Source organism: Cupressus sempervirens, chromosome 6 (genome assembly GCF_028749045.1).
Source record: "Cupressus sempervirens isolate cs-2001-9-10 chromosome 6, ASM2874904v1, whole genome shotgun sequence".
Lineage (NCBI taxonomy): Eukaryota > Viridiplantae > Streptophyta > Pinopsida > Cupressales > Cupressaceae > Cupressus > Cupressus sempervirens.
Window position 1 is genome coordinate 387,780,398 of NC_143123.1, and position 18,507 is coordinate 387,798,904.

Consider the following 18,507-nt stretch of genomic DNA (forward strand, 5'->3'; position numbering starts at 1 on the left):
TGTGAGTGAGTTTTTTTTTCCCTATTAAGAAGAAAGGTTGATGTTTTTTTTCTCTAAAAACTTAAGACTTAGTCATAAGCATTAGAAAGAGGCCACGTTTCTTAAGATTTGGAGCATGAATTGTTCAAACAAGCTTTGATTAGTTCATTTATTGTGGGCATTAAGAAGAGATCAAGTTTGTTTAGTTAGTGTCTACGCTTCTATTAGTTCATTAATCATGTTTGACTTTCAATGAAAGGGAAAACCCTGTTTTCCTCAAAGTTTTGTTTCAGCAACAAAAAAACTATAATTGCAGCAAGGATTAAGGAAAGGCAATTGAACAGTTTCAGTTTCACAAGGAAAGGGAAAGATATCTTGGACCGTGCCTAATCAACACTTTTTGCCTCCGCATGCGTGGAAAGAAATACGGACCAGGCGTGTCATTGATCATGAAACCTCTAGTTATAGGCTTTGCTCTTTTGTTGCATGGCGGTAGATTTCATCCATCATTTGCATGCATTTCTACTTATTTGGGAGGTCCTATACCAGTCATTGTATCGATCTAGTGACATGGAAACACGTTTTGGACAAGGATTTGTTTGGTTTAACCATGGCCCATATTATAGGAAACTGAGATGATGAATCATAGGGGTAAATTCCGCGTGTAACTGATAAAGCTGGAACTTCATGCAAGTAGATAATTAATGAAAACAACGAAGTAAGACAGCCCTGAAAGACCGGCAGCCCAAGGTCAGATAATGACAGACTCAGTCACGTAAAAGACAGTCAAAAGGAAAAAGGATCTTAAAAACAGTTTTAAGCATGAGATCTAGTCAATATTTTCAAAGAAATAAAGAGGAGAGACATGAAGCTTTGATTCACTCACAAAGCGTATATTTTGTATCTGTTAGAACATGGAATGGATAGAGGTGACAGTGGGTATCATGGAAAGTAACAAGTGCATAAAGAATCTAGAGTAGGTTGTAATACATGACAGCGCATGGCAGTAAGAAAGAAAGGCATGAAATGAGGACAGTCATGTGTAATGAATACAGGTCTTTTATGCTAGATGAGTAGCAGTAAGCTAGTGAAATTTAAAATCCATTAGTCTTGGGAGCATATTTTCATTAAGTTATATTCATCAAATCACTGACAATAAAGCAACATTTTACAAGGCTTTCATAGCTTGTAAATCAAGGGGAGAACTTGTGAGCTCGTGCCATGATAGGATGCAATATAAAACGAGGAGAACGATGCCAGTGTATTCAATATACCTGTGAAGATTGTGGAAGATCACAATGCAAAGAAGAAGAGAACAAAATTGTAAATCAAAGGACATGACAGGATAACAGAAATACGTTATTTTTCCATGGTAGTACCACAGGGTTAAATAAGGGGTTTATCATGTCAAGTCCAATTTCAAAAGGGAAGAGGAGTCTTTTATGAACAGAGATAATGGATGACCAAAGAACAAGAAGACAATCCTATTACAATGACAAAAATATTAACAATCAAAGACCAATGAGCAGGGTATATTGCGTACATTATGACCATTTTGAAGGAAAAAACATGGAAGAGTAGAAAATAGTCGAGTGAACAGTTTCAACAGATCAGAGGTGCATGATGAATTAATGCAAGGTTGGATAGGTTATGATATCATGGCATGTGGGAGGTACAACACCGGAGTGAATCAAGTTGAATAGGACAGCCATAATCAAGTTATTGGTGACAGCTTTGACTGTAGCTTTGCATTTCAAGGTTACAAAGAAAATCTTCAAGGTCAAAGACAATTACATATGTCATAGACAATTAAGATCAAATTAGATTTAAGGAATGACAGAATTTAGAGAGACAGACCTTGACATGAAATGATGAAGCACAGTGGTTGAGCTAGGGATAATCTTGTTTTCCAAATAAGAGGCAGTTATGATCCCTTCTTGACAAACAGGAAAGTAGAGGAAGAGTAAGACGTCATTATAAGACATCTTCAGGATGTTTTACTCCTAAAAGAGCTGCAAGATCATTCAGAGACTTCATGATACACAAGAGAAGGATGGCGGATAGTGATCATAGCTAAGGAACATGTTAAAAAACAGTTTCTAAGCCCCAAAAGAGACCTGACAGTGAAGATTTCCAAACAGATGAAATAATATGTGCAAGCTGTTGTACACGTCAAAAGTCTTGCAAGCAGATAAAGTCATCATGCAGTCAAGTAGAATAGCTAGTTAATAATGAAGTGAAGTCAATGAGCTAAGTCAAAATAAGGGTATAAGACAGAGAGTATCAAAGGTAGAGCTTGAAAAATAATACAAAAAAGACGAAAGATAGAGCGTCAAAGGTAGGACTTCTTGAAAAAGAATGCAAGAATGATGAAAGACACAGTTGCTTTACGATTGTGATAGTGTGAAAGATTGCTTAAGAGAAATCATTTGTGATCTATAATGAGCAGAAGTCATCAAAATTACAACACCAGCATACTTTTAAGGGTATGACAGTGAATACCATCAAGGGGATAGTCATGAAGAAGTTTGGATAGATACATATGTGACGGTTTTGGTAGCAGTATGAAACTTTAGTCACATAGAGTTGAATGCATGATAAATGACAAGAAGAGAGTCATGAAGGAATGTTGCAAAGAGTGATTGTAGTAATAATCCATGCATTGTGAAGTAGTCATAAGAAGTTCTGACAGTCATAAACCTTTCTTTCCTTAACCACTCAGAAGAAACAACAAGCAAGCACAAGGAAGAGTTATAATATAGCCCACATAGGTATGAATCTCAACAATAGGAGGCAGCACTCAGAATCAACTTGTATAAACTTGATTGATTGATTTACAAACAGTATAAACTTCATAGTACAAGGCTTTCAATTGATTGATTTACAATATACCAAGCAATCACACAAATAGATTGCATAAGACTCTTCATCTTTCACACAAAGATCTCTGAGTGTCAAAAATAAGACCCTTCATATTTCCACATATTCAACACTTCACATTTCCATATGCATGCCTCTTCGCATGATGTATGACACGTCTTTTTGCATAATATTGACTTAAATATAATCACAAATATCTCTTTCAGCTGAAGATGATCATAACAGTTATAACAAACATATTTCTATCACATAAAATTAGAGATAAAGATCTCTATCGCAGCTACAAACTTCAACATTAACACCTAGTTGAAGAGCTCAAATACGGGTCTTAGGTGTCTTTTGGTTTCAAAAAGATCTTCTGAACATAAGAGTACATGTGGACAACAGTTTTATCCCAAATGGCACATTTTCTTATCAGTTTTGGCAGTCTTTTAGGACCTTTTTTTAAATCTATCTGATCTCAATACTTTCTCAACTTCAAAAGCAAGTAGGAAAGGACACGTCCTATATTTTGGAAGAAGTTGGAAAATCAGTTTGTCAAGCTCAAACAGAGATATGAGCCACGTTGAAGAACTTCCCGAGCATTTAGGGGTAGGTAGTTGAGTTGGATGGCAGGTAAAGAGCCTATTGGGGGCAGTTTCGACCAAGTTCACAGAATTTCCAAGCATCTAGAGGCTCTTTAAAGCTTCTCAGGGGTATGGATATGGTCAATGAGAATTTTGAAGCATTCATGACACTTTTTGTGGCAGTTTGGAAACCTTTTATTTGCATAACTCAGTTATATCTGACCTAAAGCAGCATATTTTGAAGACTCTTTCCAAGAAAAAAAGACATCTACAGCCGACAAGGCAATACACATGGATGCGCATAGACTATGTTGGGTGGATATTTTGCAGCCAACAGTTTTGGGTAAAATCCAGTCGCAAAATAGGATGACCAACCATAGCATGTGAGACAAAGTCTCTCCTACCTTAAAGGGAAGGCTCTCCCCTCTCACCATTCCTTAGATCAACTCAAGGTAACCAAGAAGTTGAGAGATTTTGTAAAGGCGTGTTAGCAATATTCTTTCCTCTTAGCTTTTAGGAAAGAAGCCACTTACCCGTAGAGCGAGTAATGGGCAAGATGAAACCTCAAACTACACTTCTATCTAAAGTTGTAAACGGTGATATCGATAAACCAACACTAACTCAAAGGCTAGCTGAAAGCGTACCAATTTGGCTCTAAGTCCTGTTTTAATCTATTCTATAAGAATAACCTCTACCATTAGGGCACAAAGACTTCTAGAAATAGGGGATTCTAACTAATTTTTTGTGAATTTGAGATGGTAATACAAGCTATAGTCAAAGCTCCTAGTCTATATATTGCCATAACCGTTCCAAGTTAAAGCTTCAGTTCCGATTGCTTCTTAGATCACTATACTCTATTATTGAACACACAATAATAACATGAATCAAAGACAATAGGCACAAATTACAGTCAAAGCTTCTAATTTTCTCTATCAAAATTGCTTCCAGTCAAAGCTTAGAATCCAATTGCTTCTTTTATTCACTTTTCTCCCAAATTCGTACTACACAGTCAAAGTTATGCTTGCACAAATGTGGCAGAGCTTTATTGCATACAACAATAAATGATTTTTACAATGAGGGGGCACTCCTTTATATAGGCAAAGGAGTTGAGAAAAATATGGAGGAAAAAGTGGAAGCAACTTGTTTGCTATACAGGGTAAAAAGATCAACACATGTAGTATAACACGATTCAACGTAGAACAGATACTTAATTCATATATGCACTTAATGATTACAATCCGAATACAATGACTATAATGATCACAATGATGATTCCAAAGTCCATCTTGGATGTGTACATATACCCTTCCGAAGGGGTGACTCAAGCGTCACGCGCCCGTTCGGATACTACTCTACCCGTCGGCTACACTATACATTTTACCGACAACATCATCCCCCCCAAAAGAAAAGAAGTCTCCGGACGACAATTAACAAAATGGAATACATTAACTAACTAACTATAGATCTGTTTCTGTCACGCCACTTTCACATTTGTCCCATGCCTGCACCAAACTGGTCTCCAAACCACGTTGCATCTGTAGCCTCTGCTAACACAATACTGTCTCCTTAATCAAGCTAACCTTGATAGCCACCTGTGTTGCTCTCTCTGCTTCCACCTCCTGGGTAGACTGAGCCAAGTGTCGCGGTACTGCCTTCAACTGGATGATCAGCTCCTCTCGAGCTCTCTATGCATCCGCAAAGACAGGCTTATGTCCACACTTACTCCAAGTGCCTCAAAGCGTATCACCCCTCTTGAAAGGCTTGCTCTAGTGCTCTCTCTACCTTTGGTACACAGACACTCTATGCCTGCAACAACTCCAGGTCTCATCAACTGGTCACACTTCCCACGATTGATAACCGCATCGACTGGGGGTCTAGGGGGCATCGCCCCCAACAGGGTCAAGGGGCAGCAAATTAGCACTCTCAAACTCACACAAAAGTCCATGGAACACACCATTTTTGTCATTTTTTTCCGATTCCATACTCTTTCAGCCAACTTCTTAGATTTTACTACCTTTTATGTGTTTCCCTTCCCTTTGGTATCATATGTTACTCATTCTGAATTGTTTCGATTTGTTGTCATTTTTTTTTTTAGCTCTTGGACTTCCTCTTTCCTGCATAATTCATTTGTTCTTCTACTAGGTTAGGCTAGTTATCCCTCAACACAAAAATTCTTCTCCTTCCTTGTGCGGATGCGTACGGCCCTCTCTTGGCTTCCCTGACTCTATGCTTTCCTATCTTGACTTTGACTTTATGCTTTCCTGGCAATTGCCAATTCCTTCCACCATACGTTGTACAACCTGGGTTTTTCTTTCTTCCTTAGGGTCTCTACTTGTGGTTTTTATCTCTATTTTGGCTGTACGACACTTCTCCACAGCTGTACGGTTCAACCTTTGCATTCGCCTAGTCAACGACACACACACCATACAGTAGTTTTGCTTTTGCCTGGATCACATGTACGACCCTCATTATTTCACATTATTCTTCGTATAATATTCCTGTTTTTGAATTCCGCACGGGCTCAGCTTCCTGTCTCTCAATCCCATACGATGTCCAGATTCTATTAATTTGCTTTAACTGTACGGTATCCAAATCCTCTCTACTTCTGGCGTACGGTCTTAATTTTCTTTACTCCTGTGCCGATCACCGTACGACCTATGCATGCCTCTTTAATACTTATTTAATGCTCTTCCCCAACCGGCCGTACGCTTATTCTCTACTGGTCGTACGGTCTCCTATTAGGTGTACAATTTCTGCTTCCAGTCATCTGGGTTCTTTGACCGTATAGCTTCAAATTCCCTCCTATGTTCTTTCTATTTGTCGTACGGGCTTCAAAATATCCCCTTCTGTCTTATGTGAGCTTTTATCTGTTTCGACTTCCCTCTAACCGTACGGAGTTTTTAATATCTCAATGAATTGCTCCTTAAGTCCGTACAGAGGCTTTATCTTAGTGATTTCCTGCTTAAGTCCATACGGAGTTTAGATTCTTGTTTCAGCAATTCTAAATGGCCATATGGTCTTCTTGATTTTCATTCCGCCAAAGGCAGTACGGTCTTTTAAACTTCTTCCAATAATGAATATTGTTTGCACATTATATCCTTTAAGGTCGTACGGTACGCTGTGTTTCCCATCACTTTTAATACTTCTTCGCACTTTATTACTTTATTACTTTATTCAAGCTGTGCTCCTTCATGTTTTATTACTTATTATACATATATACATTATTTACAAATGTTTTTCCTTTTCTTAGTTGTTTGTCGGCAGGGGACCATTTCTTTTATGGTATATTTTTAACTTCAATCCATTTACTGCATTTGGTATTTCTTTTCAGTCCAGTGTCCATAACTTAATTGCCCCGTTATAGCCAACTTCTCGTATCTTGTAGAGTCCGACCCATTTAACTTTGAACAATCTAGGCCTGATTTCATTCCGTCTGTTATATTTCAGTACTAACTGGCCCAGTTGAAATTTGTTTAATTTTTAGTGCTTATCGTGCCATTCCTTCCATCTATTTTGTGCAACTTCGATGGCCCATTGTGCCTACAACTGTTGCTCATCAAGTTTGTTCAAATTGTACAGTCTCTCCCTTAAGCTCTCCATGTCGTCCAATTTGTTCTTGATTGCTATCCTTAAACTCGGTACCATGGATTCTGTCGGTATCACTGCCTCCAGCATCCTGTTAATTTCTTTCGTGATCTCTGTTGCATAGTTCTTATTCATTCGGTATGGCCGCTTCCACAAGGGTACCGCACCTTCGATTAATGGTATCCGATGAACACATAGCTCTGGTGGCACTCCTTTTAAGTCCTTATACGTCCAAGAAAAAACATCCTTGTACTCCATGAATATTCTGAATGTTGTTGCCTTCACATTGGGTTCCAATCATCTCCTACAAGAATGTTCTTCAAATTTTCCTCATCACCCAAATTCATTGTTTTCACTGTAGGCCCTTCATACTTCATCGGTTTATCTTTACTGAACGTATGGGCTGGTGTTTCATCCACCTGCACTTCTCCCTCCTTTAGTTCACTGTACTCCTTTGGGAACTCATTGCCTGCTTTTTCTTCCTCGATACTCAAAATGTTGCAGCTCGGAAAGACCTCATAATCTTTCATTTGCCAGTGTAGCAATCCGTTCACCGAATCTAGGTCGTCATCAATTGACCCTCCTTCTAATCTCAACACCCCTTCTTCATCTGGTTCCATCCTTTTTTTCCCTTCATCATCATTCTCGCCTTCGCCTTTTGAGTCCGACAACACTGCTTCTTCCCCTACCATTTGTGTATGCAAATTGATTATGAATCTCCTGCCTCCTTTCTCCATGGATAGGGTGTTCTGTTTCCAATAATGTTTTACGTTTGCTTGCACCAGCCATTCCCATCCCAGGATGACGTCGTACCCTTTTCTCTTCAGTGGGATGACCACAAAATCCAGTAAAAATGGTTGCGTCCCAATTGTTACCGGCTGTGCCATCAAAGTTCCCAATGGCTTTATCCCATGCTGATCTACTGTGAATAACTGGAAAGTAGGAGGCCATAGTGTTGGTTGTCCAAGCTTTTTCCAAATATCTTCTGGTAGCACATTAACTCCCGATCCTCCATCTACTATTGTATCCGTCAGCATAGTACCCAAAATGCCCATCTCCACTACTGTTGGTTGTCTTCCTGTCGCAAGTGCCAATAGCATTGGGTCTGTTGCTGCCGCTGTTGTTTCCTTACTATCCTTTGCTTCCTCCGTCACTCTTCGGGATGACGTCATATTTATAATAGCCGTACGCAACTGTGGCATCATGAGAAGGTCATTTAATTTAATCGGCACTTCTATTTGCATTATTTGTTTCACCATGTTTTGTTCCACCAAGTTTCTTTTTGATGTTTCGCTAGTGTCCTTTACTTGTGACTTCTCCGCTTTCATCTGCTTTTCTATCTCTGTTCGAGCTTTTTGTAACCTCTCCTTCTCTTCTTCCGCATTCGGATATTTTGCTTTCTTCGCCTGTTCCTGTGTGATTTCCAGTACCTTCTCATCACACGTTTCAATGCTTAATAGATTTACGCCTTGCTTGGGACATTTTGAATCTTCATGGTCCCCTAGACCACACCATCTGCATAGTAGTTGTGGTGTCTCCTTTGTAGTACAGTCCCTTGCGAAGTGACCCCAAAGGTTACATGCTCGGCATTGTATCATCGGCCGTCCACTCGCATTGTACTGTATTCTACTCCGGCCTCTATTGTTATTGTTATTTTTTCCACCCCTTCTGCGTCTATTGTTATTGCGATATCCACCCGAAGTTGCATCATTGCTTGTGTTATTGCTGTTAGTGGATGCAAACTGCGTTAGTAACACTTGCTGGTGTCCTTTTGCTTTCATGTTACATGGGCACTCTCTCAAGGAATGTCCCGCCACCTGGCAGATGTCACAAAACTATTTCTTCGGGCATGAGCCCTTCGTATGGCCATCCTCTTTACAATCTGTGCACCACAGTTCTCCCTTCATTGTGTTCAGATTCTTTTTCAAATTCTTGCATTCTTTCATCATCCGAAGCATATTTTTCTGTAATGCTCGCACCTTCTTGTTTGACTCCTCATCACTACTGCTACTTTCCGAGGATGAATCCTCTGAATTGGAGGATTTATGCTTTTCCTTCTTGTCTTTTGTTCACTTTCTAAATCCATTGCACAAGTATACGCATCGATGTACGATGCCGATGGTACAATCTTCATCTTCTTTTTTAGAGCCGGTCGTAGCCCTCCACAAACCACTATTTTTTCAAACCATCCACCGGTTGACTTTCCATCTTTCCAACTAGTTCTTTTAGTCGTCTAGCATAGGCTCGGATTGTTTCATTCTTTCCTTGTTTAGTACTATATATCTCTGCTACAATTTCATTATCGTCCCAAAGCAATCTGAACTCTGCTATAAATTCTTTTTTAACGTTCTCCCATATATTGAGTTTCTAAGGACTCGTGTCGAAAAACCAATCTATTGCCACACCCCGCAGGGTCGCTGAGAACTATTTGACCCAATCGTCTTCATCCATCACGCCATTTGCCGTCCATATGGTTTCACATGTTTTACAATGTCAGATAGGGTTTGCTGTATCATCACCATGAAACTTGGGTAACTTTTCTTTAGGACCTGCCATCGTTACTTTCCTTTGATTCTGAGGTACTTGTGTACCCACACTATTCTGAGCTCCCGTGTTGTTCTGCACACTCGTGTTGTTCTGTCTAACAGTCTTGTTTCCAACAACCGTGTTGTCTGGTGAAAGGTCTTCTTCAGGTGATGATGTTCTATTCTCCGCCTGTATCCGTTCGTTCGGTGTATCGGGAATGAAGAGATCACTCCACGCTCGTGCTCCCTTGACACTCCGAGCAATGCGAGTTGCTTCTCTTCCATTAGGACACTCTCCCCTCGGCGTATACAAGTTAAGGAACTCCTCCCTTGTTTCCTCCAAATTTAGGCGTTGTCGAGTCTCCTCTAGCAATTCCTTGGCACTCAGCCTACTAAGTGAGTGCACTCCCTCCGTTTGTGCCTCTTCACCCATTTGGTGCCCCTCGACAATTTGCTGAAGTCTCTACTTGCGCTCTGCCTGCTGTGTTAAAATTAAAATTTCTTGTGTTGTACGTAATTCATCCTTATCTTTCACCTTGTTTCTATCCTTGTTAAGCAAATTCGACATTAATCTTCATATCATTCCTTCGTTCTAGGTACGTTTGGCAACGACGCCAAATGTTTACTGTACAGGGTAAAAAGATCAACACATGTAGTATAACACAATTCAACATAGAACAAATACTTTATTCATATATGCACTTAATGATTACAATCTGAATACAATGACTACAATGATCACAATGATGATTCCAAAGTCCATCTCGGATGTGTACATATAACCTTCCAAAGGGGTGACTCAAGCGTCATGCGCTTGTTCGGATACTACTCTACCCCTCGGCTACACTATACATTTTACCGACAACACAACTCAACCAACTTTGACCTGGTCTGACTAAGAGAGAAATTTTTGGGTTGCATGCAACTGCACATGCAACTCGCATTACATGTAATTACATCCTTTCATGTAATGCATCCTCTCCAATTACAAAAATGAAAGAAGAAGAAAGAAGATGGAAGAGAAGGAAACAATCCTAGGGATTGCTCTGAAGGGCCTTGTACTTGGCGATGCAATCTCGAATGATAACAAGATTTAGAGTTCCTATATTTCATGCTACTGCATTCACCCTAATAACCATGGTGTTACATCTTTTGATAACCTCTGACTCTCTCTGATGAATTGTCCATTGTCATTCGAAAACTTGATGTGATCAAACTTTTCTTGCTCAAGTTCTCATGAATTCTCCTTTGTAGATTGATACATTCTGGAATCTACGATACTTTGAAAACCTTCTTGATGATGTCCAGATGTAAACTCGGAATAAATTTCCATCAACACCTTTAACTTTTTTTTTTTTGAAAGAAAGTGCTTGGCGCATTCCCAAATGAACTCAAGGTCTCAAACAACCATCGGGAAAATGCAGACCAAATAAATTACCGTTTATTGAAGCACACCTTCTTTACTAGATGTCTTCATTCTTTATAGAACCTCTGACATATCTTGACTTGCTGCAACATGGAAGTTTCAATGGGATTGAATCCTTGAGAGCTTTTGCGATTTGAGTTACAATAACGAATCCATGAAAAGTGGGTATTAGAAGTATGGATTAGATAATTATGGAACACATATGATGGATGGAAATGAATTGGAAAGCATATGTATTGGATGGAAAGGGCCGAAGCCAAACTTGGAAGGATGGATATGCTTTGAAACATGAAAGTGGAATGCATCGGAATGCATGTAAATAAAAACTCTTGACTTTTAAAAAGTAACTTGGGCTTTCAAGATGTCATTGCACAGAAAGTGGATTACATGTATATGCAACATGTAATGAGAAATATAAAGTGAGATGACATGCGAATGTTGATGGAGGATGAGATGAAATGCTTTGTGACATGGAAAGATGGAAATGGAACGTGATGATGATCTTGCGTGAAACGAAAGGTGGAGTGAAGTGAAACATGACCAAGTTCTTGGGAAAGAACTTGCAACTTCTCCAAAAATGAAGAAAAATTGAAAGCAAGCACACAAAACCTAAGTTGTCGATTTGGGTTCCGGTTAGGGTACAGATATGGGGTTCGGGTACGTGGATACGACAATTTTTCCTTCCTTGCGGGCTCAGGTTCGTCCGTATATGTATGCATGTACGTATGTTAAAACATCGAAGTTACAAATATAAAAGAAGAGTGATACTCATAAATTCATAATGGCTAATAAAGTTATAAATTAACTAATTGTATTACAAATATAGTTTCAGATTACATGCATTGGCAATTGACATCAACATGAACATGATCAACAAACATAACTATTGGCTAGCTTTTACAAATCTATCAACAACCATGTCCTTAGATCTACAAATAAAAAAAAATCAATCCCTGATATTCAAATGAATCGAAGTAGATTTAAGTACACTATTGTCATAAACTAAGGGCATTACATAGAACAATTTTGGTTTGAACAATATTACCAAGCTGTTGCAAGACAGTATCTAATGTTGATAGTAAAAACATGAACAAATCAAAAATACATACATAAACTGACCTACTGCCTTGGGGTACTTCGTAGATCCCTAGGTTCACTGTAGGTCTTTCACCAGAAGGACCCACATAGAACCCGTGAAGTACCTCAGAAGGATCAATACCAAAACTGTACTAGTACCAGGACCCAGGCATAAATAGAAGAATCAGGTAACTGAGCACAAAACACAAAACTTCAAAAGAAAAATGTACCTTTGGCAAATGACTCGAACATATCAACAAACAAAGCACTTCAATATGCAATTTTGAATTTGGAGTTTGGGAAAAAACCAAAACATGAAAATAAACCATTTCATCATTATCAACAAGTGGCAATCATCAAGCTAAAATATGCATAAAATCAGCCAGCTAACAGCAAATTAATTAGCAAGAAAAATGTCCACTTACATGATGATTATATACCAAAAATGGAGGAAGAAGCTCCAATGTTGAAAAATTCTCCAACAATGTTAGACCTTTTCAAACTTTGCAAGAGAAATCCATGAGGGGCAGCAAAAGAGGCGTTTTTGATGCACAATGCCAAAAACATGTCCTAGAATCTCTCAAACTTCCAACATTTTTGCTAAAAGATGAAAGGAAAACCAGTTTTTGCAAAAACGTGATTTCTAAAGGGCATTACATGAGTCATTTTTTACCATAGAATAGAATGCAAAAACGTGCCCTCCAATATCTAGAATGATTAAAACTTCAAAGCGACTCCTTATTGGACAAATACATGTATTTTGGAGGTCCAAATTTGGGCATTCTTCCTGAAAATGTGATTTCAAATGGAGCTGAAAACACACGTTTTTGACAAAAAGAACCAATGTTTTTGTGTGGAGAGGATTGAATTTGCAAAAACATCTCTAAAGGAAAAGATTTGAAGAAATTTCGTAGAAGAATCCAAGCAAAATCACCAAAAATGTGTTCTTGAGGGCCAAATGCATAAAGTTTTTTTTTAAACAGGTTTTGGAGGATCAAATGCATGTGTTTCAATGCAAAACGCACCCTTTGAAGGTGAATGCATATATTAAAAATGTTATATGAAACAAATCACACCTTTTGGAGAAAACATGTAATGGACTCTTCCAAGGCAAAAACACACTTTTTTGGTGCATAAGTATGTTTAAAAAACATGTTTTTTGCCCAAAACGGGTTTTGGGGATGTTATTACATGTCTTTGGTGCAAAAACTAACTTTTTTTGTGTAATGACATGTTTAAGTTACATGCATATGCAACTCAAGACAAAAGCTCACCTTTTTGGTGCCTATGCATATAACACATGTAACTCATCTTTTTGATGTCATTGCACATAAGTGAGTTTACATGCAATGACATCAAAAAAGTCTACTTCTAAACGATTAAGTTCAATTTTACATGCAGTGGCATGAAAAAGGTCCACTTCTAAGTGATTTTTACATGTAATGACACGAAAAATAACCACTTTTAAGTATTTTTACACATTTGAGTGATTTTAATAAGCACATGCCAATTTAATTTTGATAAAAAATTACTTAAGTGGGACATAAATTATATTTACATTATCATATTAACATTATAATTTAATAATTAAAATTTACTAGAGTATTTCATTTAAATGTCAAAAATTAAATTGAACTATATAGTTAATATAGACACTTAAGTGAAAAATCAAAAAGCAACTCAACTTAAAAATATAACATAAAGTGCACTATAGTTACTTTAAGTGAAAATTTAATTGATAAATGATATGATATGATATGATAGATTTTAATAACGTCCACGAGACTAAAGTAGTCTATGGGACCCATGCAATCACCCTCCCGAGTCAGGAGCCAAACTAGTCAGTTGCAAAGTTTTGGTTAACTTGTCTCTTCTTCTCTGAATTTTGATAATCAAATCCGCTGTTCTCTTCACTTGATCTTCCTCGAATAAATAGTTGAAGTCCTTGTTCTGCAGAATTTTTGTATAATCAGATCTGATGTCGTTGTAAGCCAAGCATTCCTTGACAAACTGTTGCTCTATCTCAACTGTTCCCATATTGCAGAATAAACATGTTCTGTCTGCCCACTCTTCCTTTGGAACTTGCCATCTACCAGTTTCACATCGCAGCTGATGTGAACTAGTTCTAATTTGTGCCATCAACATTTTTGCTTTCCAGTCAATAGGTGCCCTTATATAGGCCTTTTCATCATGACTAGAAGTGGGATTAAATTCTTTAATGTAATAAGATTTTTTTTACCCTATGTGTCTTGTCCACAGAATATTGCGAAATTTTTCATTGACAAACTTCTTTATTTCTTTAATGTTATCCGGGCAAGTTTGGATATTGATATCCCATTTTTGCATCCATTTGTCATTTTGTTTCATCCATGTGCTTTTCCGCCTCTCAAGTTTTTCCTCTATTACCAACTTGGGCCAACAATGTGTTTCCAGACCTTGGGTTTTCTTTAAATAGCTTAGCATTCGGATCAATGCGACGACTTCTAATGGAAAGGAACCCACCTCCGCCAAAAGGATTTCATACGGAACTGTGGTCTTGACTTTAAGATTGCATGTGATGAAGTGTTTTTGAATTCTTTCAACTTGCCGCCATTTCTGTTTGGACATACTACCGCCCCACACTTCACATCCGTATAGAATAACCGGAGTGACCAGCAAACCAAACAGAGTTTTCATGGTCGTCCAATCCCATAATTCTGCGTTCCTGCACTTGTTTTGTAAAGAGTATAACGCCTTCCAGCCCCCTTGGATCCTTTTCGATCTACAAGTATCCCAGTTGAGTTTGTTATGAAAATCGATGCCCAAGTATTTGTACTCTTCCACAATCTCAAGGGGGCTATTTTCAAACAGAAACTTGTCTTGTATGCCCCTATTCTTCTTTAGTGAGAAGATCATAATTTTGGTTTTGCTAGTGTTAACTTGCATTCCTACATCATGACATAGCATATAAAACTTAACTTATAAAACATGACATTCCTATTCTAAAGTAACTTATAAAACATAACATAAAGTGAATTTAAGTTATATTTTTCAAAAAGTGAATGTCAAATTAAAAATATAACATAATATTTTTAATTCGTGTAGTTGCATCAAAAAGGTTCACTTTTTGGGCACTAAAATGGCCATATCTTTTGACTGACAACTCCGATTAAGCCCCAAGTTAGATCAAATCGAAGGGGAAACAAAAAGCAATGAATTGGGCAAAATCAAAAGACTAAAAACCAAGAAACACACACTCAAAAACAAAAGAAAGGACTTTGAAGGTCTCAAAGATCAAGCATAGGCTCAACAAACAGAAAAACGAAAAAGACTTAACAAAAGCCTTCAGTAAAATGATTAATTATATCAATTAGGGTCAATTGATTGAACAATGTTATCCAATTAAGTGATGAACTAAACTCAAAGAAATGCGAAACTAAGTTAAAAAGTTTTGTACTGTTACCTATATTTTGTGGTGACAAAATGCAGGACAACAAACTACAAAAGACAGTTTTCACTTTTATGGTTGGTACTTGTTAGGCTAAGCTGTTATTCTGGAAAATTCTTCTAGCAAGCTATTACATTAAAACTCTCATATCAGTCTTGAGGGCTGAGATGTGTGTTTAAGATCTTTATTTTGAAAGGAAAAGTTCATTTTTCAAAAGATACTGCTGTTATAGTATCTTTAAGCCAAAAAATCAGTTATTTGTCTTCTTCCAAATTATTGATTTGTGCACACCATTGATGGCTGATCTTTATTTCTGCATTTCTTGCTTTAGATCTTGACTGCACCTTTAGAACAGAAAACTGTAACTGCTATGTGGATTGTAAATATGTGTTCTAGCTAAAAGCACCTAGTTGTGAAAATATTTACCTTTCCTTTTGAAACTGCTAAACACTTCAATCTTTCTACAAAACATTAGCATATGAGCTGCAAAAAAAAATTGAAACTAAGCATAAAATAGCTGAACTTTTTGAAATACTGTATGTTGAACAGCCAAAATATTTCTGAAAATTCAATTCGGTGCACTATCAAATAAGTTTAAGGTTCAGTTTCAAGCCTTTTCCTTTACTTTTCCTTTGATAATTAGTAGTTTAGTAGTAGTATAGGTAAGTAACAAAAGGAATCAACCTTCTCTGGAGATTGACTTCAGCCTACACTTTGAGAAGTCATCCATTTTTTCACCAGTAAGCTGTTTGTTCAACTTGGCAAGGGTGAATTACTTGATGATAACACTAATTTACATTTTTTTTAATCAGCAAGAAAGTTCCAGCCTAACAGACTCAGAGGATCTGTCCTCAGAACACTGAGCTGTTTCCAAAAACAACCTTGAAACATCATGCAATGTTACCAGCTCAGATTTCAGCTCAGGTTTGGATTCAGGGTTCCAGTAATTGGATATAATGACCTCTTTTATTAGGCTAGGGTTCGTTTTAATATTTTCGTTTGGCCATGCAAAAAGTGTGTACGAGTTATCATGTATAGAGATTTGATATCTTCAACTCAATATCTATTAAGTTATTAACTGGCAGTAATGACTAATAAGTAATATCGTATGTTTAATAATTTAATATATAGTTTAATTATTTATTAAGTAATATTATAAGATTTAAATATATTTCACCCAAGTCTTTAAGACTTTAACCTTTAAATATATAGTTCTGCACAATATGAATGCAGTGAAAAAATAGATCAAAGACATCTGGAGTTTTGCAAACAGTAATTAATACAAGTTTTCCTTAGCCATACATGAGGAGAGTTTTGGAACCATAAAGAAAACATCAACAATGTGGAGTGAATTACAAATCTTAGTGAAAATTTGGAAAATATCCACACCCAGCCTATGAAAATAGTGTGCAAATCATCTGCTGCCAATCCACCCACTCACTGTGCAGCTGAATCTATTGTCTACACTCCAGTCACTCATAATAGCTTAGGAAAAAATCAGAGTCTAGAAATTATCTAAATATTATAAAAACGTTTGGGTAGGTTTGCCCTGGACATGCCCAAAGTCATTTAACAACACCTAGACAAATCCCTTTGCATGGCAGGTAAAGGCCCAGAGAGGGTATGAACTGGACATGGATACAACGGCATACCCTATACTATCAGTGGATTTAGATATCTTCAGAATACATCATATTATAGACAACAATTAGCCAAACTGATTAGCATATTCATTTGAAAACTTGTTTCAAGAATCAATATGAAACTTTCAACTTATGGGAGACAGCAGGTTCCTTGCCGTAATGAAAAATTGTTATCAGTGAGGGAGAAATGAGTAGGACAAGTGAAGTAATTGAAACAAGAATGGTAATGAATGTTTGGATAGCTACAGTACTAGTATTGTGATAGCTTGCAGAAATGAATTAGTTGGTGTATTTATTTTCTCTTTCTATTGTGATTCTTCTGAAATTCACGCTGATGAGGGTTAGGTTGAGGGAGGGGATTGTAGCTAACATAGTTTAAGATTAGTTAACTAAAACAAATTGGTGTGTTTTCCTGAACCTAACCTATGTGGGCCCACAGATTCATCCTAGAGATGCTCTGCAAATTTAAAGATGTTCCCAGAAATGGATTGACTGTGTATCAAGACCAGTTTTAGAGCCCAAAGTACACTCATCGACTATGATACTATACTTTCCAGCGACATAGGTTTTGACTGTATAATGTATTTCAGACATATATAGTTCATAAAGTCACAGATATTGTGTGTATTTGTTTACATGTGATTTGGGACCTTCTATGCACAAAACTAGGTTATTACATTTATCATTGTTTATAAATAACCTTTATTTGCAGTATCTTTGATTCTTTTGTATGGCTGTTTCCACACATATCACATCCAGAGTTCCTAGAAAATTTGTGTTTCTTCCTCCTGTTTTGGTTTCTTAGTTATATTACAAATTATAGTCAAGGAGCATTCTGTTTTGGTATGCAATAGCTCACAGCTTCACAGTACTTAATTTAGTCAATAGATGCTTGCAAAAAACATCTGGCAGTGCTCAAGAACCAGCTTTGAAAGGTATCATGATATAAACCAGGATGTCTTGTTGCACAATTCAAAATTTATCAATAAATAAAAACAAACATGATGCTATTCACACATAGCCATACAGATCTGCTGGTAAAATCCAAAGATGCTTTGGGGACCAGCAATATAAATGTAAATTATGTGTAAAAGTAACTAAGTCAAATTGGCAATTTAAGGGAATTGGAAAATTTAAAGATAGAATCAACGAAATTCTGTATTATGCTTGTGTACAGGAATGGTATAAAATAACATGGCTCTAAAGAAAAATATATATAAACATCTAACCATGGTAGAGCATAAACTAGCCTACCTGTGTTGTTAGGGAAATAATGAAGTCCTCTGGCTCTTCTGCATCTTGATCCTCTGTATAATCTCTATTTGCCATATCCTGAATCAAACATCGTGAAAGCAGTTCGTAGATAAGCACTTTCCCTATGTGCAGTGAGTTTTCAATT

The 18,507-nt window shown here is 37.3% G+C and overlaps 1 protein-coding gene across 4 annotated transcripts in view; it reads right to left on the bottom strand.

Annotated features, from left to right (window-relative positions):
• The window catches only part of SEC8 (subunit of exocyst complex 8), a 254,137-nt gene that overhangs the window by 36,908 nt on the left and 198,722 nt on the right, over nucleotides 1-18,507 (bottom strand). For all 4 annotated transcript variants that reach the window (XM_089788245.1, XM_089788243.1, XM_089788246.1 and 1 more), the window contains exon 22: nucleotides 18,363-18,440. In XM_089788245.1, the coding sequence (XP_089644371.1) occupies nucleotides 18,363-18,440 (78 nt within the window). The remainder of the gene's footprint in view (nucleotides 1-18,362; nucleotides 18,441-18,507) is intronic.